General features: G+C 43.8%; 1 protein-coding gene across 1 annotated transcript in view; it reads left to right on the top strand.

Annotated features, from left to right (window-relative positions):
* LOC106552518 (uncharacterized) overlaps positions 1 to 18979 on the top strand; it is a 36169-nt gene extending 17190 nt beyond the window's left edge. The window contains exons 5-6 of the mRNA XM_014070814.2: positions 14061 to 14149; positions 16196 to 18979. Of these exons, the coding sequence (XP_013926289.2) occupies positions 14061 to 14149; positions 16196 to 16449 (343 nt within the window). The 3' untranslated portion in view covers positions 16450 to 18979. The remainder of the gene's footprint in view (positions 1 to 14060; positions 14150 to 16195) is intronic.
* The last annotated feature ends 7683 nt before the right edge of the window (positions 18980 to 26662 follow it).

The raw sequence follows: 26662 nt of genomic DNA, 5'->3' as shown, positions 1-26662 counted from the left end.
GGTGGTAGCCAGATGGCATTGGCTGGTAGACAGAACCCGGAGGAGGCCGACCCTGTGCGATCTAACGGGTCTATGGGAGGTAATTGGCAGCAGGCGGTCTCTCAAGTACCCAGGTCCAATACCATAAAAATGAAAACTCTAGAGCAGATGGCTAATCTTTTTGTTGTTGGGTACCAAAAATGCAAGGGTGTGTGTGTGATAGGGCACGTATGTGCCAGCACCCGTAATGCAAAGTGCCCGACCAATATGCATGCGTGCACAACCCCCCCCCCCACGCTCCCGCCCCATGCACGCTGCACTACTCGCCTCCAATCTGAGCTTGGTATTTCCTCCTTGGGAGGCCCTTTTCGCCCTCCCAAGGCTCCAGGAAAGCCTCCAGAGCCTGGGGAGCACAGAAAAAGGGCTCAACGGACCTACTGGATGTTCAGAAACAATCTGTTTCCAGTTTCTGGAGGGCCGGGGGGGGGGGAATTTTCATCCTGCCCAGGCTCCGGAGGTTTTCTTGCAGCCTGGGGAGGGTGAAAGTGGCCTCTCCTGGCCCTCCAGAAGGCTGAAAATCAGCTGGAGTTGACAGTTTGCATGCCGGCAGATCACCTGTTCAGTGCAGACATAGGTTGTCCCTTCCATTCTTGAACAACCCTAACTTCTATAAAAAAAATTGATATCTGGCCACATTCTACTTTGTTATAATTTATACTACTGTTTTGTTTCTTGCCTTTTGGAAAACTCTGAACAGTTCTGTCCCATGTTCTACAACATCAATGGTCTCCAACCTTGGCAACTTTAAGACCTGTGGACTTCAACTCCCAGAGTTCCTCAGCCAGCTTTGCTAGAACAGAGACCACTGTTCTACATGACAACCCATTTTTTAAGTTTGGTCTCAGTCACAATATTGTCTGATAATAGATTAAAGATTTTTTTCTTATAGTCGTGGAACACTTGGTTCTCAGAATTCCTTGTTACCAGCAGGACTACTTTTTCTGCTTTTCTGCTTGTCCATATCTAGTTCTTTTACTCGGGCCAGTGGAAACCATACACTGTATATTTTTGAGAGTTATTATTATACTGACTAATAGATTGAACACCACTCTGATTTTCCTGGTTCAGAATTCATCTCTGCTATTCTTTTAGGGGTTAGCCTTCTTACTTGCAATCTTGAGATAGTAAAACTGATTTATCCCAAAGTTGCTTTTTCCAATAGGCAACTGGACTTTCTTTTTTTTTTTCTTTAAGAACATTAAGCTTTTCATCCAAGAAACTTCTTCAGTTCTAACTGAATGGTGAGGAATAGAAAGATTTATATAAATATTCCCAACCAGTCAGGTAGAAATGAAGACAGTTCTTGGAAGTGTAATGTTTTTAAAGAAAACAAACCCAAGAAAGTCCAATTGCTTTTTGGAAAAAGCACTTTTGAGACAATTATGACCTGGATATTTGAGAACCTCCATAGACATAACACTGATTTACTTTGTATCAGATGGGAAATTTGTAGCTCTGCGTTTTTGTTAAACAGTTTCCAGCATTCTTTTGAGAATAGCCAAGCTGGCTGGGGCTGTTGCTTACTTTGAGCAAAATTGGAAGCACTACAAGTTCCTTATTTCTATTCCATTACCACTGTAAGAATATAATCTGATATATGTATTCAGTGCTTTGAATATTTGAACATACTACAGAAACGCTAAGTATACATTAGTATTATTAGTTAAACTGTTTCTGCACCTGGATTTTAATAAACAAAAATATTTGGCTGTAGTTGGAAAGTCCATTTTGCATATTTTATTATGATCTTACATATGTAAGTTTATATGTACCAGTATATGTAATATACAATCTATCTCTGTTAGTCAAAACCTCTTCTTTTCAGAAATATTTCAACTGCTTTAAAAGCAAAACCACGCAGAATAGAATATGAAAAAGAAATGTAAATAACTTAATGCAGAAATTGCCTATATCAGAAGTGTAACATTTATCTCCAAAGTGTTTATTTAACAACTGTATATTTAATAACTACTTGGCAATCAGAAATTCAGTAGTTTAGCCTTTTCCCTCCCACTTCTGGATAACTGAGAAACATATTTGTATGCTTGAAAAGGGGTCAATAGATGAGAAATTTTTCTCAATTACGCAGGTATGATGAGAAGTATTGGCTTTATCTGCTTATTCCTTTTTGTTCTACATCAGTTAAAGCTATCCATAAGAATCATGAAACTCTGAGGCAGAGCAGAAGAATTTGGGATAGATTTTCATTTAACTAGGTTAGAACATAGCCATTTGAACTTTCTCTTCTCCACATTTGAGCCTTTGTGAATTTGAAATTCTAGATTCTTCCTTTGGAACTTTGAAACACTGTAGATATATGGCACTATAATAAATGTGAAAATGTTAAACTTTTAAAAGTTGCTTAACATTTTCCCTGTTTATGTAGAATGCAAAGATGTGAAGGAAATGAAAATATTCAGAGCCCTCAAAAGTGATTTTGTACTTTCTTTGCTTTCTATCTTTATCCAAAAGGAAGACATAGCCCAACCTCTTAAATCTTCATTTTTAGAAGTTTATTGTATTTCATTTTTAGTATTTTTAGTAGGTTTATTTATTTATAACTTTTATAGGCTGCCAATTGAACTTCAAGGTTGGGTGAGTTGTGGAGTAATTTTGTTATTGTCTCTAATTTTGGGTCAGTTGATGTGAAAAGAGCAATGATACCACAGTTTCCTTCTTTTCGAAAGTCATTTACTTTTGTAAGATTTTGTACTATACTGCAGCCTTATACTAGATTTTTTGTTTCTTGATCTGTATAAGTATAGTATCTCTGTACAAAGATTTCTTCTTTTTCTTTTTCTTACTCTTCATCCAGCATTCATGGCAATATTTATCATTGCAAAGAGCATTATCTTATCTATTCTGATTTTTATTGTCTTGTAATGTCCTTATCTTTTACAATCTTGTCTAAATTTGTGACTGCCTCCCTTTTGTATCTTGGAGCGAAGGGAAGGACGCGACAAGATAGCATGAGGAAGTGACTTTATTCAGCTCATAGTAAACTGCGATTCAACGTGGCGTGGTTCGCGCCAAACATTTATACCCCCGGGTTTGAACGAGGAGCCAATGGGGCGTCGAGTAGCTCGACCAATCAGGGTGAAGATTGAACCGGCTCTGCCCGGGAACCAATCAGGAAAGGAGTCCTTTATACACGCGTTCGTATTTCCCGCGCTAGTATTCAACACCCCTCCCCCCCCAGTCAAAGAGTTCCTTTAGGAAGGGCAAACATAGTCTTGTAGGTAGGCGGGACGGTGGCGTTCTCGTCCCGATCTTCGTGGCTCCCCGGCGGCCGTCGATGGGGGGGGGAGCCGCCGGCGGAGGCGTGTCTGTGGTGGGGCGGTGAACCTGCGGTGCGGTCCCGTGAGAGAGAGCTGGCCCCGGGCCCCGTGCCCGAAGTCCATCTGTCCGGGGCGGTGTTTCCGTGGCGGCCGGAGTGTCCGGTAGCGGCTCCGTGCAGTCCGGTAGGGGTGTAGGTTCAGAGTCTCGATAAGGGGTTCGAGGACGGGAATAGCCGGGTGAGGTGCGCCTGTTCGGAAAAGTCGCATCGGCTTGTCTCCCGTTCCCCGGTTGGAAACGGTCCGAAGGGAAAAGAGTCAACGAAGGTGGCTCCGGCTGAGAGCGGGTGTCTGGGGGACTTGGGCCGTCTGTTTCCGCGGGAAGACGACGCCTTAATTGGTCCACGTGGCGCCTCCATTGTATTCCGTCGGCCAGGCCGACCCTGAAGGAACAGGGGCCAGTCAGGGCTGTGATGGTTGCGGGAACCCACCGTGGATCCCCAGAAAAAGAACGGGCCCATACAGGATCCCCTAACTTAAACGCGTGGGAAGGGAGGGCCCCCAGGTTGCTCGGCAGATCCCCTGCGTAAAGTGGATGGAGTCTGTCTAGGGGTGTTCGCAATCTCCTACCCATCAAGAGCTCCGCGGGACTTTTATTAGTCGTTGGGCAGGGTATGGAGTGCTGGCTCAAGAGGTAAGCCGCCACTCTTTCTTGCCAGTCGCCCTGGCCCATGCGGCCCAAGGCTTCTTTCGCTGAGCGAACTGCGCGCTCCGCCCGGCCATTACTAGCTGGGTGATAGGGGGCTGTGGCCGCGTGTCTGATTCCTTGCTCAGCCAGGAATTCTTGGAACGTGGTGGAGGTAAACTGGGGCCCGTTATCGGAAACTATCACATCCGGTAACCCATGGGTAGCGAACATCTTACGCAGGGCCCTCACTGTACTCTCCGCTGTGGTGGAGGTCATGATTACCAGCTCCACCCACTTAGAGTAAGCATCTACCACTATCATAAAGTTTCGGCCGTGAAAGGGACCGGCGAAATCAATATGTAAACGGGACCATGGGCCTCTAGGGATTTCCCACTCGCGAGGAGCGGCTGTGGGGGAATTCGGCCTAGAATTTTGGCATATTCTACATCGGCCTACATAATCTGCGATTTCGGAATCTAGCAAGGGCCACCACACATAGCTACGGGCTAACGCTTTCATTCGCGCTATGCCTGGGTGGTTTTTATGGAGTGCAGGCAGGATTCGTGCCCGCAGGGCTGTGGGGATCACTACCCTATCCCCCCAGACAAGACACCCCCCGTGAAGGGCGAGTTCGGCTTGTCGCACTTTAAATGGACGGAATTCTTCCGCTACCTTTTCCGTGGGCCACCCCCTCAAAACCCATGAAGCAACCTGAGATAGGACGGGGTCAGCCTTTGTGCAGGCTGCAACGTCCGCGGCCGAGACGGGGAGGTCGGATTCGGCGATGGACAGAACAGAGAGCGCGGGCACGTGGGCTGTGTCCGTCTCTGGCAGAGGGCAACGGCTTAGAGCGTCTGCGTGCCCTAGCTGTTTGCCCGGACGGTATAACAGCGTATACGAATACGCTGTTAGGAACTCCGTCCACCGAGTCATGCGGGGGGACAAAATGGGGGGAGTTGGCTTGTCGCCCGCCAGTAGCCCCAGGAGGGGCTTGTGATCCGTGACCAGGGTGAAATTCCTACCGTAGAGGTAGTCATGGAACCGCTTAATGCCGGAGACTGCAGCCAGGGCCTCTTTATCGATTTGGCTGTAGTTCCGCTCCGTGGAGGAGAGTGTCCGGGAATAGAAAGCTATGGGGGCTTCTGAGCCGTTCGGGAGGATGTGGCTCAGAACCGCCCCTACGCCATAGGGGGAGGCGTCGCAAGTCAGAATTAGAGGCATCCTATCGCTGTACTGGATTAGGACTGCCGATGAAGTTAAAATATCCTTTATAGCCGCGAACGCGTGTGCCTCACGGCTACCCCATTCCCAGGCCGCTGACCGGTCCAGTAGTTGGTGCAGCGGCTCAGCTAGTGACGCCTTGTGGGGGATAAAAGGGGCGTAGAAGTTTAAAAGCCCCAGGAAGGCCTGTAATTCCGCCCTAGAGGTGGGTGCGGGTGCGTTTTTGATGGCGGCAACTTTGGAAGGAGTGGGGTGGATGCCTTGTGCATCAATGAGGAACCCCAAGAATTCGACTTTAGGAACAGCAATTTCGCATTTGCTGCGCTTTAATTTCAGTCCTGCCTCCCTAAAACGTGTGAGGACCTCCCGCAGTGTTTTCAGGAGTTCCGAGTGACTGGGGGCTGCGACCAGGACGTCGTCGAAGTAGGGAACGACGCCTGGGAGCCCATGGAGCAGCCGCTCCATGAGGCTCTGGAAAATCCCAGGGGCGACCGAGACGCCGAATTGTAGGCGGCGGCAACGGAAGGCCCCGCGGTGGGTGACGATGGTCTGGGCTGTAGCCGCATCGTCGTCTACGGGAAGCTGCTGGTAGGCCTGTGCCATGTCTAGCTTGGCGAAAATGCGGCCCTGTCCTAAAGAGTGGAGTAGGTGCTGCACTACGGGAACCGGATACGGGTTTGCCTGCAGGGCCAAATTGATGGTCGACTTGTAGTCGGCACATATCCTCACCGATCCGTCGGGTTTGACCGGGAGGACTATGGGGGTTTCCCAACGGGCGTGATCTACGGGCTCGAGTACCCCTTGCTCGATAAGTTTATCCAGTTCAGCGTCTACCTTTGCTCTCAATGCGAAAGGGACCCTGCGTGCCTTCAGCCTAACGGGAGCGACCTGGGGATCAAGGCAGAGGGAAATGGGGGTGCCCTTGTAACAACCCAATCTCCCATCGAACACATCCGCGAACTCGTCTAGGACGCTATCTGCGGAGAGGGGAACTACCCTGTGCACCCCTTCTATGGTGAGGCCCAAGGCGGGAAACCATTCCAACCCCAGGAGAGCGGGCAGGTCGTTCCTGACGATTAGGACTGGGAGTTTCCCCTTAAAATTCCCGTATTCCACCCGGATGTGGAATATCCCAGCTGTGGGAATCCCATTTCCCTGGTAGTCTAGGAGGGAGACCCCGACGGGGCGCAATCTGCTCTGGGGAACCCCGGGACAAAGGCGGGAAAACAAAGCCCAAGATAGGAGAGAACGGGAAGACCCGGAGTCCACCTCCATTTGACAAAGCTGACCTTCGAGTTGGACGGCGGTGCTAATCTTGCGGCTACCAGCGGGAACGTGGGATGCCTGGTAGACCACGCAGTCGGCGCTGGAGGGCTGGTAGGTTGAATGGCAGTCCTCAGCTCGCCTCGCGGAACGTGGCTGTTGGCGGCGTTGCGGTTGCGATGCCTGGCGCTGGTCGCTGGGCTGCATGAACGATGGGGCTGGCAGGAGAGCCCGGCAGACCCTGGCGAGGTGCCCTTCTCCTCGGCAGCGGCGGCAGACGGCAGAACGGAACGGGCAGGCTGCGCGGCTGTGGCGGCCGCCGCATCCGCGGCAAGGTGCGTTTACGGCTGGCTGAGCGGGCGTCGGTGGTTGCTGGGGTGGCCTCCGCTTCGGCTGCGTCCTCATTTGTCCGACGATTTCTTCCCCCTCCTCCTCCTCGTCTTCGGCAGGGGAGAGGTCGTCGACGAGGTGCGTCTGGGTGGACGGCCCCGCGGCGGCTTGCGCGGGGGGGTTCAGCTGGAGGCGTTCCATGTCGGCCGTGGATTGTTCGGACAGTTCGGCTGCTCGTGCTGTCTCCACGGCTTGCAACAGGGTGATTTTGTGATTCCGGAGCATGCGGCTGCGCAATTGCACGTCGCGGACCCCGCACACAAACTGCTCCGCGAGGTTCTCCTCCAGGTCTGCAAAATCACACTGGGCGGCCACAGTGCGCAAGGCCTCCAGGAACTGGCTGATGGATTCATTGGGCTTTTGCACTCGGCGGCGGAAAGCGAAACGGCGTGCAAATAGAGAGGGTGAGGGAGCGTAGTGGTTCCTCAGCCTGGACATCAGCTCGTCCCACCCAAGTTTGTAGGCTGGCCTCGGGGCGGCCAGGGCTCTCGCAGAGGCGAACATGGAAGGCTCACAGCAGGACAGGAAGAAGCTGCATTTCTCCTCGTCGGTCTGAGCCTGGTTCTTCGAGGCGATCAGGTAACACTCGAACCGCTCCATGAACCCGTCCCATGATTCTCCGGTGGCTACGCCGAATGGCGCGAAAGGAGGAAGCGACGATGCCATCGTGGTGTGGAGGCGGAGAGAGAGAGAGGAAAGGCGGAGAAAATTTCGCGTTCGCTGCCGGGGTTCTCAGTCTGAGATAGCGTTCGAGCTGGTTCAGACGCGGTGGCAGCTGGCTGTTCTTCTCCGTGGTCGCGGGAATCGGGATCCCACCTTCGTCGCCAGTTTTGTATCTTGGAGCGAAGGGAAGGATGCGACAAGATAGCATGAGGAAGTGACTTTATTCAGCTCATAGTAAACTGCGATTCAACGTGGCGTGGTTCGCGCCAAACATTTATACCCCCGGGTTTGAACGAGGAGCCAATGGGGCGTCGAGTAGCTCGACCAATCAGGGTGAAGATTGAACCGGCTCTGCCCGGGAACCAATCAGGAAAGGAGTCCTTTATACACGCGTTCGTATTTCCCGCGCTAGTATTCAACACTCCCTCTATGATTTTTTACTTCTCAACACCCCGTCCATATTTCTCTATTTGGTTAATATACTGTATTGCTATATTGCATAGCTGAAACTGTTAGCTGGTTTTGCTTGCCTACTTTGAATCCATCTTTCATCTCTTCAAATCCGGTCATGTTTATAATAGAATCACTGTACAGGTAATCCTCGACTTACAACAGTTCATTTAGTGACTGATCACAGTTACAAAGGGATTGAAAAAAAAATTGGCTGTTTTTCACAATTATGACCGTTACAGCAACCCTGTGGTCATGTGATCAAAAGTTGGATGCTTGGCAACTGGCAGCTGAAGCACAATCCTGGGCGGTCAGTTCTGGCTCTCCCTTCCCCAAGCATGTCCCATTGCTGCTTTGATGAATCCAGCGTGACAGTGATGGCAAGAAGTGGCTGCCAGCGATGCTGTCAGCAATGACAAGAGCCCCGCCATCACACCAGACTCACCAAAAGTGATGCCAGCAGCAACGGGACATGCTTGGGGAAGGGGAGAGCCGGAACTCACTGCCCAGGATTGTGCTTCGGTCACCACTGTGAAAATGTCTGTTTTGCCAGCTGGGAGGCTGGCAAAGAAGCCTCCATTTCCCCATCACCTCCAAACAGTCCGTGCCCTCCCCCTACAGATGGATGCCACAGGAGGGAAGGAAAGAAACCTTCCCTCCCCCTCCAGAGAGCCCGTGCCAGGAGAGAGGAGCTGGTTTGAATGCGGGCGAGCAGGCAGTTTAGTGGCCTCCTTCACTCGTTCGGGCAGGTGGAGAAAGAAAGGAGGTGCACAATAGCTGAGGGCCTGCCCAAATGAGTGAAGGAGGCAGGCGGAGAAAGAAAGGAGGCGCTCAATAAAGCACCCTGAAAGAAAGGAAGCACTCAATGGCCACTAAACCGCCTGCTTGTCTGCATTCAAACCAGCCCACTTCGTCTCTCGTGACATGGCTCTCTGCAGGGGGAGGAAAGGTCCCTCCCAAGACCTCGCTTGGCCTGGTGGCACCTCGGCGATAGCAGCTGAGCGAGGGAAGGATGAATTTGGGGAGTTGACGTCCACAAGTCTTAAAGCTGTCAAGTTTGAACACCCCTGGAGTTTTTTTGTAAATGGTTAGGGGTGCAAGGGTCTTGTAACTTGACAACTTTAAGACTTGCACACTTCAAATGCCAGAATTTCTGAGCCAACATTTTGGTTGCTAAGCAAGAGCGTTGTTAAGTGAGTTTCACCACATTTTACAAGTTGGCCATGCCCACCTGGTCACATGACCACCGAGCCACTCCCACAAAACATCTACAGAATAGGTTCTAAAAGTTTTTGAAACCCACCACTGACCTCTCTATAAAGGGCCTCATAGCTGACAATGCATACTGGAGCAGAGCAAAAGCCATGAGGTTAAAGGAACTGCCTGCAGAGCTCAGGGACAGGATTATTGCAAAGCACAGATCTGGGGAAGTTACAATAAAATTTCTGTTGCACTGAAGGTTGCTAAGAGCAGATGGCCCCCATAATTCTCAAATGGAAGAAGTTTGGCATAACCAGGACTCTTCCAAGAGCTGGCCATCCAACTGAGCAATCTGAGGAGAAGGGTCTTAGTAAGAGAGGTGACCAAGGACTCAATGGTTACTCTAACTGATCTCCAAAATCCTGTATGGAGATTGGACAGAGTTCCAGAAGGTTCACCGACAAAAGGGCGAACGACAAAACCACGCTCGACTAAACCGCGTTGCTGACGTCATCAACAGGGCGACAACAGCACGGAGACAGAAGCATGCTGTAAACCCTAACCCTAAACTTAACCCCCTAAACCTAACCCTAAACCTAACCCTTAACCCTAAACCTAACTCTAAACCTAACCCTTAACCTAATCCTAAACCTAATCCTAACCCTTAACCTAACCCTAACCCTAACCCTAACCCTTAACCTAACCCTTAACCTAACCCTAAACCTAACCCTAACCCTAACCCTTAACTTAACCCTAAACCTAACCCTAGAGCTAACCCTAAACCTAACTCTTACCTTAAATTGAATCAGCTTTCTTTCAATGCGCTATTTAAAGTGCCCTTCTTTCTCCGCGCTGGCTGTTGTCGCCACGTTGATGACATCAGCGACATGGTTTAGTCGGGCGCAGTTTTGTCGTTCGCCCTTTTGACGGGTCATGGTTCCAGAAAGACAACCATCAATGCAGCCTTACACCAATCTGGGCTTTATGGCAAAGTGGTTAGACAGAAGCCTCTCCTCAGCACAAAACACATGAAAGTCTGTTTGCAAAAAAGTACCAGAAAGACTCTCAGACTGTGAGGAACAAGATTCTCTAGTCTAATGAAACCAAAATTCAACTGTTTGGCCTCAATTCTAAATGTTATGTCTGGAGGAAACCAGGCACCATTCATCAGCTGCCCAATATCATACAGATTACAGATTACAGATTAACAGAGTTGGAAGGGACCTTATAGGTCATCTAGTCCAACCCCCTGCTCAAGCAGGAGACCCTACACTATTTCTGACAGATGTCTCTTCTTGAAAGCCTCCAGTGATGAAACTCTAACAACTTCCAAAGGCAAGATGTTCCATTGGTTAATTGTTCTCACTGTCAGAAAAATTATCTTTATTTCTAGGTTGAATCTCTCCTTGATCAGTTTCCATCCATTATTCCTTGTGTGGCCTTTGGGCGCCTTGGAAAATAGCTTCATCCCTTCCTCTCTGTGGCAGCCCCTCAGATATTGGAACACTGATCTCATGTATCCCTTGGTCCTTTTCTTCACTAGACTAGCCATGCCCAGTTCCTGTGACCGTTCTTCATATGTTTTAGTCTCCAGTCCCCTATTCATCCTGGTTGCTCTTCTCTGCACTTTTTCTAGAGTCTCAACATCTTTTTTATAGTGCGCTGATCAAAACTGGATGCAATATTCCAGATGTGGTTTTACTAAGGCTTTATAGAGTGGTATTAGTAGTACCTCACTTGATCTTGATTGTGTCCCTCTGTTAATGCAATTTGGGATTGCATTGGCTTTTTTGGCTGCCACTGCACAGTTGGCTCATATTAAGCTGGTTGTCCACTAAGACTCCAAGATCCTTCTCATAATTACTGCTATTAAACCTGGTTTCACCCAGTCTATATGTGAAACTATATCCCAACAGTGAAACGTGGTGGCAGCAGCATCATATTATGGAAATGTTTTTCAGCAGCAGGGATCGGGAGACTGGTCAGGGTTGAATGGACCAAAGTACAGGGATTTCCCCAATGAAAACCTGTTTCACACTACTCAGGACCTCGGACTGGCCAAAGGTTCATTTTCCAACATGACAACGATCTAATCACACATCCATGACAACATAGGAGTAGCCTAGGGACAATTCTGTGAATGTCCTAGGGTGGCCCAGCCAGAGCACTGACTTGAACCCTATTGAACATCTCTGGAGGGACCTGAAAATGACTGTCTAACAACAGTCACCATCCAACCTGACTGAGCTTGTGAGGATTTGCAAGTAAGAATTGCAGAAAATCCCTCAATCCAGGGGTGCAAAACTTTTCACATAATACTCAAAAAGATTCTAGGCTGTAATTGCTGCCAAAGGTTCTTCAAAAAGCGTGGCACGACATAACCGCGAACGTCAAAAGCGTGCCGACAACACCACGGCGCTAAAACCGCGATGTCAAAAGCGCGCCCACAACAGCGCGCCCACAACAGCGCGCCGACAGAAGCGCGATTTAACTTAAGGTAAGGTTTAGGGTTAGGTTTAGGGTAGGTTTAGGGTTAGGTTTAGGGTTACGTTTAGGGTTATTTTTAGGGTTATGTTACAGCGCGCTTCTGTCAGCGCGCTGTTGTCGCGCGGTTTTGACGGTGCGGTTTTGTCACCGCGCTTTAGTCACACGCGCTTTAGTCTACCGCGGTTTTGTGGTGGAACCTCAAAAAGGACTGAGTGAAGGGTCTTAATACTTATGCCAATGTGATATTTCATTTTTAAAAATAAATTTACAGACATTGCTAAATTTCTATTTTCACATTGTCATTCTGGGATAGCAACTGTAGATTAATGAGAAAAAAAAGAATTTCAACAAATGTAGAATCTGGCAGCAGCATAACAAAATTGACAAAAGTGAAAGGGGTCTGAATACTTTCTGAATGCATAAGTGAAACAGGTATGTGTTGACAGTATTATATTATCCTTGCCTCAGTTCCAAAAGAACTGTTTCTCCTGTTGCAGTTGTTATAGTAACTTCTTATTCATTATAACGTTTCTTCAGGGAAAAAACATCTGCCTGCCTAGCTAGCTAGCTATCTCATCATCTATCTAAACTCTTATTCCCATAGCCTTTAATTGGGAAAAACAGTGCATCATAGGGCAACAATTTTTGAAGGAAAGTACCTTGAATGAGCCGCGGTGACCCAGTGTTTAGAGTCCAGTACTGCAGGCTACTTCTGCTGACTGCTGGTTGCCTGCAATTTGGCAGTTCAAATCTTACCAGGCTCAAGGTTGACTCAGCCTTCCATCCTTCCGAGGTGGGTAAAATGAGGACCCAAATTGTTGAGGGCAATATGCTGACTCTGTAAACCGCTTAGAGAGTGCTGTAAAGCCCTGTAAAGTGGCTTATTAGTCTAAGTGCTATTGCTATTGCTAAATGGTCTGAACTTACAGAGTGTGTCCAGAATCCAGGACCCACGAATTACAAGGCAGTGGAATTTGGGGAATTACAAGGCAATGGAATTTCTGTACTCTTGGACTGCTGCTGTGGTGCTCATCATGCTCATTTTGAATGTTCTTTGACAGCTTCTAAATGACTTACAATTTCTTGTTCCCTGCTCCACCCAGCAGTTGCCTGCAGGGAAGGGAACGAGAAGAAGGAATAGAGAATGGAGGGAAGAACAGGGAGATGGGGATCCCCATGCATTTTCCCCAGTCTATAACACCCTTCACATGCTCCCCCAACCCACATCCCTTATGGCATCTCTTAAGCACATCCTCTTAACCACCCCTGTGCATCATCCATGACTTGAACAGCACATCTCATATACTCTCACACACCCAGTCACCCTATCTAGCATACACCATTCCTCCACAAATTTCCTGACTTGTCACAGACATTTGCACCCTTCCTAACTTATGTTGCCCCTCCCCCCATGCAGGGTCCCTGACCCTTGTGCACATGTGCCCACTCTTCTTGTCCTACGTGGCATCTCTCATGCATCCACACATACACCATTCCCAACCCAACGTATTTTATTTGGACCTGGCTGTTTATAGTCTGACAGATGGTCCATTGCATTTCATATATCCTTTCCTAGTGGAGTTGCCCCCTCATTCTACAAATATTAAGATCCTCATATTTATTAAACCCTTCTGTAAAGAGATGAGGGAATTCTTACAAATGTGCAGGTGACGCATTTGGGTGGGATAGCTACTGCTCCAGAATACTGAACAAATTTTATAGGAATCTTGATAGTTTAGAAAAATGAGCTGAAAATAATAAAATGAAATTAAAATTTCTTCAGTGAGAAAAAAGAAATAAAATGCACAAGTACAAGTTTGGGAATAACTATTGGTGGCTTGACAACTGCAGGTATAAAAGGGTAATATAGGCTCCCATCTCTTCAGTCAGAAGGGGTCTCATTGCAAAGGTTTGACTTATGAATGGGCCTGTCACTTCCTGAATCTGTTCTCCCACTCACCCTATTGCATTTCTTTATGCAATCATGCACCAGTGGTTTTAAAAAACAAATTGGCATGGCTGCCAGGATACAGCCACTTAAAGTATGATGAAACTGCATTAAAGGAAATCAGATTGGAACTTTGAATCTGAACAGACATAACAGAACTGCTCATTTCACAAACTCCATAATGTAGAAGATGCGTACTTTTCCAGGAACTAATGTGTATTGGTGAATTAGTTCATTTAAGTAATATTAATATCTGAGAAGTTAATCTACTTATTGGGGAGTGGTCTTTGTATAAATATTAAGAATAAACTTTGATACAAATTATGTGAGGAAATCAAAGCAGCATATACATAAAATCAATAAATAAAAATGTACATTTTTTCATTTTGCTTCTATTGTACTTTTCATATATTTCTATTGCTTTCTTTCTTTTCAGATCTCAGAATGGAGATGAAAATGGAACTTGGCCAAACAATCAGTTTGATACTGAAATGCTTCAGGCTATGATTTTAGCATCAGCAAATGGTTGGTTTCACAAATAATCTAGTTTATTCCCATCTCTCTTCACAACCCTTTAAATTTAGTATAAAATGTACTGCAAAAGATTTGTGTTTGATGGCAAAAAAGCTAAAGTGTCTCTTATGTTAAACTAATCAATAATCACTGCATATTATAAAAATATTACATTAAATATATTCTAGAATGAGATTGGATGGTTTGGAACCATATGTAAGTCTGAGAAGTCTTTGTGCTTTAATTGCACCGTAAAATGGATAATACTATGCATATTGAAATTTAAGGCTTAGAAGTTATAAATTGGTACAGGTAGTCCTTATGACCAATATGAAGCCCAAAATTTCTATTGTTAAGTAAGACATTTGGTAAGTGAGTTTTGCCCTATTTTGCAACCATTCTTGCCACAGTTGTTAAGTGAAATCAGTACAATTATTAAATTAGTAACATGGTTGTTAAATAAATATGGCTTCCCCATTCACTTTGCTTCTCAGAAGGTCACAAAAAGTGATCACATGACCTTGGGACACAACAACCATCCTAAATATGAGTCATTTGGCCAAGTATCTAAATTTTGCTCACATGACCATGTTGTAAGTGAGAAAAATATTCATAAGTCACTTTTTTCAATGCCATTGTAACACTAAATGATGTAAGTCAGGGACTATCTTTATATGATACCAGAACTTGCTAATTCCTGCATTGTGTACTGTTTCCTTATTTTACATTCTTGGAGTACTTATCAATTCTGGATATAAACTTTTTCATGCTTTCTAATAAACTTTGTTTCATGATTTGGTTCTCTGTATGTATGTTAACTATTCCATAACCTGAAACAAGATATTGAATGAATTTGTAACATGAATAATAAAAAATACAGTGCTCAAATACTCTGTTCTGATATTTCAGTGGAAGGGATTTTTAAAGAATGTGAAATTAGTTTATTTTGCTCTTAAAATGAAGTGAATCAAGCAGCATATAAATTTAAATAATAATAAGACAAGAAAGAAAAAAGTTTGAGTAAAAGTCTGGATAATTGGATGCAATTACAAAATTTCAACACCATCAACCTTGACAAAAATCACTATCAGTCTATTGCAAAAAGCAGCTTTACTTGGAACAGATTACATCCTGCAATGATATCTTTAACATCCTCAAACAATATCAGTCTACTCCAGCTCCTTGAGAAGAATTTGATAGCCAAATCCAGTCCGGTGTTTTCTGTCTGACTGGGCAACCAACCATAAGTGTAACAGATTTCTCAGAGAGAGTTTAGGTACATATTATAGATATACTTCAGCAGCCAAAACATTATTTTGCATGGTATGTCTTGTTACTGCACTTGGTGTTGAAAGTCTAGCATTAATAGCAGAACTTCAGATCCATTGTTGTGGATTCACGATTTATAAATTGTGCCAAGCTGAATTCCACAGTATTTCAAACTTATCAAGACATTGAGCATTGTGATATTTTATGAATGTTGATAGCCAAAATAATTATTGTACAATACTGAAGGAAAAAATCTGCATTTAATTCAATGCTTGAATTACATTTTTGTTTTGAATAAAGGGAGAAGGAAGAGGTCTTTCAAGGTGTTCAAAATTTTTGCAAGGTTTTAAAACAGGGTATAATATTAAATCTGGATGGTGTTGTTATTGTTGTTGTTGCTTTAATTTTGTTGATTTTGTTTTAATCTTTTTAAACAGTAAATCTATATGTGCACATTATGTCAACCCTATATATATATATTTGGAAGCTCCAGAGACTGGAGTGCATAATTATTGGAGAGGCAATATATATGTTACTTCTCTCACCAGAGGAACTAACAATACAGGATTTTTTCAGGGAATTCAGGCAATTGTTCTTCATGTTTCAAGCAGATGTTAGAAATTTAATTAGATAGGCTTATATAATCTGACCGTTTCTAAAACATATCCCTCTTCAATTGCAGGGAAGAGAAAATGTTCTTTTCAGTCAAATCTGCATATGCATGACATCATTCAAATATTACTTTAAAACCTATTTATTTCCCCTCTTCCTGTTCTAATACTCTTGCAGAAGCTGCTGCCGCCGCTGCAGCTAATCCAGATGGAAATTCTACTCTGGGAGGAGGAGCAACAGCAGGTACCATGGGGCTCAGCACCAGGTATGGCCCCCAGTTCACCCTTCAGCATGTTCCTGATTATAGACAGAACGTGTATATCCCTGGGAGCACTGCTACCCTCTCCAATTCCACTAACAAACGTGATGGAAAACCGGCAGCCTCTGGAGGAGGAAATAAGAAGAAGTCAGGAAAGAAAGAGAAGAAGTAGGATCCACAGGATAACACAGCCACTTCCACGTAAATCGAAAGGGCAGACTCTTCCAGCACTCCCCCAGTTCATAGTCTAGGATGGAAGATGAATGTGAATTTGTGGTTAAACCTTTTTTTAAAATATGGAACATTGTGAATGTACATTGTTGTTGTCATCTAAGTTTATGAGTAGATGTACTGCTGTTATTCATGAAGAAAAATATCTGAATAATAACAAATACAGTGTATACTCTTTCGAGGACAATGTAATATGCAAGGGTGTGAGATCTTTGAAACATTTTCTTTCCTGAAGATCTACATCACCAACAAAATTTAGGATGGGCTCTGCTCATTGTAAATAATTATTCTGAACAGAGTTTTTTATTTATATAAGTTCCTCCATTTTTACAAAAATTCTCACTTTTCCAAATTTTGATAGAAGTTCTTGGGGGGAGGGTTAGACATCATTTCAGCTGGAATCCTTATTATGATATTGATAGGGAGTGCTTTAATTCCTGCTTTATTTTAAAAGAAATGTGTATCCTGTATTATTATAAGAGTATGAGATTCAGCTACATTTATCTTTTTTACAAGTTTAACCAATAATGTCCAGGAAAAATAAATAAACCGATATTGTAATTTCTGAGAAGCAAGAAGTGTATTGCAATGAGAAAATTTTCATGCACAGAACATGTCATAGATATAAGGAAGACAGAGAACACTGCCATTCATGATTGATTTACAGTTATCTCTAAAGAGGCAACTCATCTCATCATAGTATATGTATACTAAATGTTTTCTAGAAGAAGTTAAAGAAAAAAGTCATTCACTTGTGAGCATAGTGAACTACTGCTCATATCTTTGCTTGACTGCTGAGGGAGATGTCTTTGTTAACTGGATAAACTCTGCTGATCTTATAGGTAGAACCTTAAAAATAGAATGCTTCACATTTTTCTGCACATCAAACTGCATGCAAATCACTTCACATTTACAGAACAGCTGACTTCACACCCAAGCTTGAATTGGGAAATTTATTGCATGACATGAACAGCATGCTAATATGCTCTCAAGTGCCCACATCTGCACTGTCTGTGAGTAAAGTTCACAAACAAGATGCATTGCCCTTCCTCAGAGAGATTGGGAAGCTTGTGTATTTCATTTCTCTGTGCAGTATAGCCAAAAAATAAGGTTGGTTTGTTGGTCTTCACAATTTGATATTAAATAGAAAGTGGCTGATTTGGGAAAGCTAAGGGACCAAGTCCAATTAATGTTTACTGGAGTAGAACTGGCCAAATTGCAAAGCCAATCACTTTATTCCTGAAATTTATAAATATTAAACAAATGACGTTGTATTGATACAATCAGGAAATTTGAGGGGCCTACCACTACCTCTTCTTGGATATGAATAGACCTTAAAATATTAAAAATGCAATTTGTGTTACTATGTTTTGAAATGGTTGGATTTACTCTTTTAACTGCATCATTCCATAGTATGGACAAAAAATGAGGTTTCCTAACTCTGGCCCATTTGATAATGTAATGGCACTCTGAGTCAGGTGGGAAATTGTAATGTTACTTGGCAAAATTGGTTGTCTTTCTAGATATATTGTAGGTTTTCTGTACTATCTCATGGTTTTTTTTATTGCAACAAAAGAGCCATAAGGAATCAAAAGAGCATATTTCCAACATGGAGGGTGAACCATTAGTCCAAGAACATTTTTTTCCTTGTAATAAATAGCTTTCTTGAAATAGTCAGAACAGATCAGTCTAAACATATGACAAGTTTCCCAAGTTGCCTCCCAAACTGATTGGCTATGTTTTTGTCACTGCTAAGAGCATTTTATGAACTATTTGATACTTTCCCTGTGTCTAGAAAGTAGGATTTGTCTACAAGACATTTTTGTCTACATATGGGTTTTATAGTGATCCCAAACGCTTCTCCATCAACTTTTTCTTTGGTGACTGCACTAGAAACAGTTTACATAGTTAGTGAAATAGACAACAAACTAGTGGGATGTTCTGTAGCATGAGCCACATTTAAATGAATGAGAGCGCACAATAGTCCTCCTGTCACACAGCTCCCATTTATCTCAATGCAGTTTGTGCAGGTACACACCTCTGCTGGGTTGTGCCTAAAGCTTCTTATGTAATTGAGTAGTTAACATGTGACCTTTCCCAAAGTACTGTAGATGAATCTTAGTTAATCTTGTTTATTTTTTCATCTACACCTGAAAATACTGTAGTAGTGAGTAGTGATGTGTGTTTTTTTATTTGTTTAATCTTAGTAATTGAGTAGTGGACATCAGTATTTTATATTCTTTTGGATCTTCTTCATGTGTGTTCATTGTGCTTTTAACTGTATGTGAACTGAAACACACTTACTTGTCCCTTCAATGTGTCTAATATTGAGCTATACTTATATATTATATATATATGCTTATATCCTTCTTATATCCATGTAACTGATATTGATGTGTTAACACGCAAGTTTTATACTCTAATATTTATATTGCTTTTTTCTTTCAGAAAAATAAAATCTTTTCTTCTGATGTGCTGTTACTGGTATGGCATGTTTCTAGTGAACAGGGTTTGAGTGTCAGGCCTGCAAACCATCTTTTCTTGACTCTGACATTGAGTTTGAAAAAAATCTGAAAAAATATGTGGGTGGAAGCCAGGGATGGGTTTCTCGCCCCGTTCCAACCGGTTCGGTTGGAACGGGCCCGGCGGCGTCCTCGTGCACGCGCGCGGTGCACGCATGCGTACTAGCATCTGTGCGATGCTCCAGCTGCTCCTGGAGGATCGCGCAGGTGCTGTATGCGTCCTGCGCAGGCGCTGTATGCGTCCTGCGCAGGCGCTGTATGCGTCCTGCGCATGCGTGGAAGCGCAGAACTCATCAAAACCGGGTAAGGAGGGCGGGCGGGTGGGCTCTTCGCCGTTTCCGGAAGTTACTTACTTCCGGGTTCGCCAACCAACCGCAGGGACCGCCGCGAACCGGTTGAAACCCACCCCTGGTGCAAGCACACTGAAGAGTATAGACTTTTATAATGCCACTCTTCTAAAAATGTCATATTTAGAAATAAAAATAGAAAAAGAAATGTGTTCTATAAGTTAACATTCTATTCTTTGGGCAAAAGATTCTGGACGCACAACCTTGAAATGGACAAAGAAAATTAAGCAATGACAAATAAACAATGGCAACTATCACATGAACGTCAAGTTAGGCATCTTTATTATGGGCCCCAGACCAGACAAAATAAAACAAATATATGATGCAAAATAGAAAGGCCTGTAATTGTGCCTAGTCTAATTTGCATTTGGCAATGCATAAATCCTACAGTTACAAATTTAGCAATGACAAGAGTTGCTTTAGGATCTTTATCCATGAAAAGAAATTGAATATTAAGATTATTCTGTCTATCCAGGCAATGAGCTAAAAAGAGGTATTAGTACCTCATCAAAAATGTCTTGGTGTAAATTAAAATAAAGCAAAACATGAGCCTGTCTTCACAATCCCATGTTGCATCAAGGTTTTTTGGAATTTACCTTCCAGCATTGTTGATAGCAAGATACTTAGTTCCAATTGTGTGAAAGTTCTACGAAATTTTTAATTTGTAGTTTGGTAAGTTACAATGCTGGTTTAAAACTTGAAAAAATGGATAAATGTCCCTGTTATGTTCTGGGTAAGAGTTCACTATATTCTATTTGTAATTCTGCATTGAGAATCCTTTGAGAATTACGATAGCCTATTGTAGTCTCCAGGAATCCTGTGGTACAAGATGCAGATAAAGAATCTATTCTACTTAATGTGCCTTAAAAGCTGTCTAATGAGAAGGAAGGACTCACTGGAGAAGAGCCTAATGCTGGGAAAAATGGAGGGCAAAAGAAGAAGGGGATGACAGAGAATGAGGTAGCTGGATTGAGTCACCGAAGCAGTTAGGCGTGAGCTTAAATGGACTCCAGGGGATGTAGAGGACAGGAAGGCCTGGAGGAACATTGTCCATGGGGTCACAATGGGTTGGCACAACTTCGCAACTAACAACAAAAGCTTTAAAAAATTATCAGAAATCACATTAGCTTTCCCCCATAATTAACTCATGTTTTTTTTAATTAGTGTTTCTTACAAAAATGGGTCAATGATTTCATAACTCTTCTAAGCCTTGTTAGTAACTGCAGCCTCACAGCAGCGTCTACATAAAATAGAATAGATGTTAGTCAATTTACCATTGTGAGAGTGAATGGGATAGAAGTATTTCTGATATAAGTATTATACAGGGGTGGGTTTCTCGCCCTGTTCCAACCGGTTCGGTTGGAACGGGGCCAGCGGCGTCCTCGTGCACGTGCGTGGTGCACGCATGCGTACTAGCGTCTGCACGACGCTCCAGCTGCTCCTGGAGGATCGCGCAGGCACTGTATGCCTCCTGCGCATGCGTGGAAGCGCAGAACTCGTCAAAACCGGGTAAGGACCGCGGGCGGGTGGCCGCGCCCTTCGCCGTTCCTGGAAGTTACTTACTTCCGGGTTCGCCGACCAACCGGTTCGCAGGGACCGCCGCGAACCGGTTGAAACCCACCCCTGGTATTATACCAAGATATTATGAAAAGCCACCCAGTTACCCTGTGATATGATGGACAGCCAACAAATTAGATAAATAAAATAAAGTTGAACAATAACGGGACTAAATGTCTCTCTGATTCATGGCATTTCATCCAAGGTTGTATTACTTGTGATAATAATGTAACTAGTCCTCTGGCAAGTGTGAATCACAGATCTTGAAAGGCTGGAATATGCTGGATCAGGTCTTTTTGTCCTGTTTATCAGTGTGACTTGCTGAGAAATTTGTATTCCAGCCCATTTTACAAAATGCATATTTAGTTAGCAGCAGTTTGTACTTTTCATTGACATTTTGGGCTCTGACTGCCCCAGTCCTCCATGGACCTCTATGGCTAAAGAATGCAGGGTTTAAATACTAAAAAGGGTCATGTTCTTAAATATTATGTGTCTCTAATACATCCATTCTTTGCTATTCATTCTCACAATTCTGGGAAGCTTGCAGGAAATACAATAAACTATTAAACTAGTCCTAAAAACAATAATGACAGTTAATAAAAATATGTAATGAAAAATTAATTTTAAAAACTGCTGCTACTATCAGGCACATCTGAATGATCTCAGAAGGATGATTATCCTCATTTTATAAAATACCAAGACAAACATCTGATCTCCGGAGTGGGGCAAACTGTTACAGAGAGTGGGGGATTTTACTGAATCTAGGAAAATATCATGATTCTGTACTAACCTCTTTGGGAAAATGCTATTTTATCAAGTGTTATAGATGCAATATCCATAATACCAGAATGTTTCTGAACCAACAGCAGCCCTATTTTTCTGAGGTTTTAATTGCCCTTTGTCAACTCATCACTTCTCTTACCGATTCCAGGCACCAGATCAGGATTTCCAGAGATGTTCTGCTTGAGATGGTAAACTAGGGATTATATTGATGATACCTAATCCCAAAAGTATTGGCCAAGGACCTCCCCCAATGTTTCTATGTAGATGTTAAATAAAGTAAGAAACGAGGACAAAATCTTTTGGTATCGCACATTGAATTGCAAATATTATAACTGCCAGTTCAGGAAGAAATAGAAACACTGCAAAACAGTGTCCACAATCCCGTGATACGACAAAATCGCGGTCCACTAAAGCGCGCCCGATTAAAGCGCGTCGCTGATGTCATCAGCAGCGCGATAACAACGACCGCGGAGAAAAAAGGGCGCTTTAAAAAGCACTTTTAAAGCAAGCCGATTCACGTAAAGGTAAGGGTTAGGGTTAGGTTAAGGGTTAGGGTTAGGTTTAGGGTTACGTTAAGCGTTAGGGTTAGGGTTAGGGTTAGGTTAAGGGTTAGCGTTAGGTTTAGGGTTAGGTTTAGGGTTAGGTTTGGGGAGGTTAGGTTTAGGTTTATGCGTTAATTTTAGCTTTACCGCTCACAGCGTGCTTTTTTCATCGCACTGTGATGACGTCAGGTACGCGGTTTCGCCGAGCGCGCTTTAGTCGACCGCGGTTTTGTGGTGGAACCCACAATCCCAGACCCTCACTGACAGTCCAAAGATATATTGTGGTAGATGATAGCAAAAGAGCACCCAAAGGTTTAGCTTTAGGTTGAGATTCACAAGTTATCCAATACTGTAACCAGCGAGGTCTCCATCCCATATCTCTGTAGATTCTCAATCATCCAGGTCCAATTGCCTTTTTGAAAAAAAACGTCTTTGGTGATCTCCATCCCAAACTCATGCCTTAAACTATCCCGAGCCCTCTATAGTTAAAGTCTCATAGTTTTTCTAAGACGTTAGAAGTTAGAGACTGGATTATAATTCTCTAGGCTGGATCCACAGGTAGCTTTTTGAGGAGGGAGCATGCCCTGCCTAATGTAAGGTTGGCAGTATTAACCTCACCAAGGATGAAGTGATGATCTCCTGGATCTATGCAATCACTGCCTCTTTCAATGCTTGTACTAGCCAGGAGAGACTACATTACTGATGGCTGAGCTCAGTCTAAAGCAGTGGTTCCCAAACTTGGCAACTTTAAGACTTGTGGACTTCAACTCCCAGAATTCAGAGCTGGCTGGAGAATTCTGGGAGTTGAAGTCCACAAGTCTTAAAGTTGCCAAGTTTGGGAACCACTGGTCTAAACAATATCTCATGAGTGGCCTTCTCCCCTCCTTCCCTCTCCCTCCCTCCCTCCCTTCCTCAGAGTGAATGAGTGATTTATACTGCTTGGAGCTTCTCACACATCACTTATGTTTGCAAAATCCTATGCAGTCTGTGAAAATATGTCTAATATCCTTTTTAATAGTCACATTGATTGCAATTCTATATTTTAAAGAAAGAAAAAGGACTAAGTGCAGGAGTACTGTACTAAAAGGCAGGTAGGACTAATGAAATAAAACAAATTAGGGATCATCCCTAAATCACAAAAAGCCCATTCAAGTAAAAACATATCTGTTGTTTTAATGATCAGAAAATGAAAATATTGCTTTGCACAGTGTTTTATAGAAATCATTCAAAGAATGCATTAGGGCTGCAATGCAGACTAATCTCTGGTCCCAAGAAATTAGGGGAGGGAAAACTCTTCCTAGGGGCCACAGCAGTCCATGGATGAAAAAAGAACCCCAATTACACACTGCAGTCTAGTAACCACAGTACTGTTCATAAAGGTACCCAGAAAATCCCTCCATACCTCAAGAATACAGGTATTATAATGGCGTCTCTGCCTTCCTAAACACACAGCATTGCTCAATTGTTCTTCCCAACTAACCTAACAAAAGGAAAAAGAAGACACTAAAAAAAGGAGGCACTAAAATGGCTCCGGGATATACCTAGGAACCTTCTCCCCACTGATGAAATATACTTGGGAAGAAACGGGGACAAAGCACCAACCCGCCCACCTCCCCAGGGTTCAAGCTTCAGCAACCTCTGTCGCATAGCGATGTTTTACAACATTGTTTGGAAAGAACATAGAAGGAGGGAGGAGGCGGATCTCTATCCAAGGAAGAACATGTACCTCCAGTCTGTGTAGCTTCCCTACCACCTCACTGGGGGGAATGCAGATTACAACTGCTTTACCGGATATGCTTTGTGAAAGCAACTCCTTCCTTTTGCCTCAGATGCCAGCAAGATAAAATCTTTCAGGCTTAAGGAGGAGGAGGAGGAGGAGGAGGAGCGGGGAGGGAGGGAATGAAAAGAAGGTCCCTTCTCTCAATTGGAAACCATTATCACTTCCTGTGACGCTTTTGTACATGTATAGAAGAGTCTGCCAAAAGCGACTTGCCATCAAAGAAGCAATGGAAAAAGCCCCCTCCCCACCAGCTCCCTCAGCTCATGACAAGATTTCCTATTGGGTGTTACGATGATTGTGATCCTGGGGAGGAGCTGAAGAGGGGGAGTGGGTAGGGGTAAAGATGTGGGTGGATGGAGAGCCTTTAAAGGAAACGATTTGGAATGTCGATTAAAATACTCGTGGCACCAGTAAGAACATACACAGAATGATCATTTGAATCACAGAATTTAAGTTTGTTTATTAGTGTCATGTTGGAAGAAAATTCAGGTCTGGCACCAAGCTGGGAGAAAGACGCTGGAAATAAAATGGATGCTGCTGCAAGGAGAGAAGGTCTCTATTTATTTGGATGCCAGAAACTTTAGTGACAGCAGCATGTTTTTGGGGTGGCTGACAAAATGGGGTTGGAATAGCTGGGTTTTTATACACTCTTTGGGGCTTTGCCATAGAGATGCCTGTTCCTATGTAAGAATGTATCCTTTAATATTTTAATGGCTGTTGCCAGATTCCTATGTGATAATGTAGGGGTCATGGCTGGCTCTTCAGGCAAAAGGGGAAATGCAAATCCTAGGTGTTTTTCTGAGCTAATCTTGTCAGCTCGCCTAATTGGGTTGTTTATTTGGAGTCTCTTTGCTTATGAATAGATTGACCCAGTCTCCATTCCAAAAAACCCAGCCTCTTCAAGCTTCTGCTTGAAGCTGTGTTCCTATGGCAGGAAGACTGGGGCTGCTTTCTGCCTTCAAGAACATGTTTCTCCATTTCTCCTTTGGGGAAATATAACATTCTGCCTTTTTTTAATATTCCCCAAAATATTTCATTCTGGGGAGGGGGAGAAGCTTCCCACAGTCAGAAGCATCACAATTAAAATAAGGTATACTACATGATATAAAATTTAAAATACAAGATTTAAATATGTACAAATTAAATAAATCTTGCCCAGAAACTAGCAACATTAATCACATTCTGTCATGCTGCCATGAGGCTTTCAAGGGTTCACTGATAGGGGCACAAATAATATATATTGTTGTCTACATCTAAAAAATAATAATTGTGTGCAACCCAGGAAGCCACCAGGAAGCAATACTGAAATGAAAACACCCCCCCCAAAATCCAACAACAGGCATGTAACAAAAATTGATAGGTGAGCTGCATGTGCTATGCACACAAACTGCAATCAACCACGTTGTCTATGAGAACTCCACTACTCATATATTCCATTCACCAGAAGTACAAAAGTAGACAAAATGTGGGCAGAATTCCTGTTTATAACAGTTCTGAAACAGCAGCATTTACTCTGGTTCCTTTAGCACAGGGTTGTCAAACTCAAGCCCGAGGACAGATCTGGCCCACGGGGCCAGTCTGGAAATCGCAAAGTACCTGCCCGTGGTGTCTCTGTTAGCAAAAGTGGGGTGCAGGGGAGGGGCACACCCTCCACCCCCAACAACAGCTTTTGGCCTCCGGAGTGGTCCAGGAGATCTTCCAGGCCCAAAATGGCACATCTGGAGTACTGCAGGAGGCCATCTTTTACGCAGAAGGTTATAAAAAGGAGGAAAAGTACAATATTTTACCTTTCAGGCTTGCGGGATTCTGCTACTAGCCTATGCCAATAATGTATAGTTCTAGTCTTCCTATGGAGTCAGTTTCACGATCTAGTCTCTCTCTCTCTCATAAGGTGATCAATCAATCAAGTAAGTATTAAAAAAACAAAACCATAGAAATGTACGCCTTCCTATTTTTATAAGTTTATAAACCATTGTTTATTGTTACAGGTTTTTATACTTTATCAGGTAGGATATTGATCATTCTCCTAACTACACATTCTTCCCGTGTCACGTATGCCTTGTACACATTAACCCTAGGGACGGGATATCTTGATTGCCTTATGAGGATAGAATCTTACCAATTTCCTGCCTAGACCTAGTCAGGTAGATAAGGTATTCAATCCACTGTGGAATGGATAAGGTGTGGGGCATTCTTGTCCGGCTTAACTTTACATTTTATGTGAACCCTTTACTTTAATGGCACCCAGCCAGCCAGCTTTTCACATGGCAAGTTTAGTTTTAGGTGTTGGTGGTGAGATTAATTTTCTCCACTATATGAAACTGCTTCTGGGGGAGGGATCACTTTTTGTCTTCTGCTCCTTTTGCATCTCTGTGGCTTTGGTTAGTGCCTGTTTTACATTTCCCCCATTCATTCTTCTTTGCAGAACGTGGATCTGGAGAGTGCTGGGCAGGGGTGAAATGTTACCGGTTCTGATCAGTTCTCTAGAACCAGTAGCTAAAAATGCTAAAATTCGCCAAAACTGGTAGTAAAAAATTTATTTTTTTCACTTTTCAAAGCATTTTTACTACCTATTCGCTGGAAACGTTAGTAAAAATGCTTTAAAAAGTGGGGGGGAAGGTTC

Source organism: Thamnophis sirtalis, unplaced genomic scaffold, assembly GCF_051295495.1.
Source record: "Thamnophis sirtalis isolate CommonGarterSnake01/CBP01778 unplaced genomic scaffold, rThaSir2_p1.2 scaffold_8, whole genome shotgun sequence".
NCBI lineage: Eukaryota > Metazoa > Chordata > Lepidosauria > Squamata > Natricidae > Thamnophis > Thamnophis sirtalis.
This window is presented reverse-complemented; position numbering and strand designations above follow the sequence as displayed.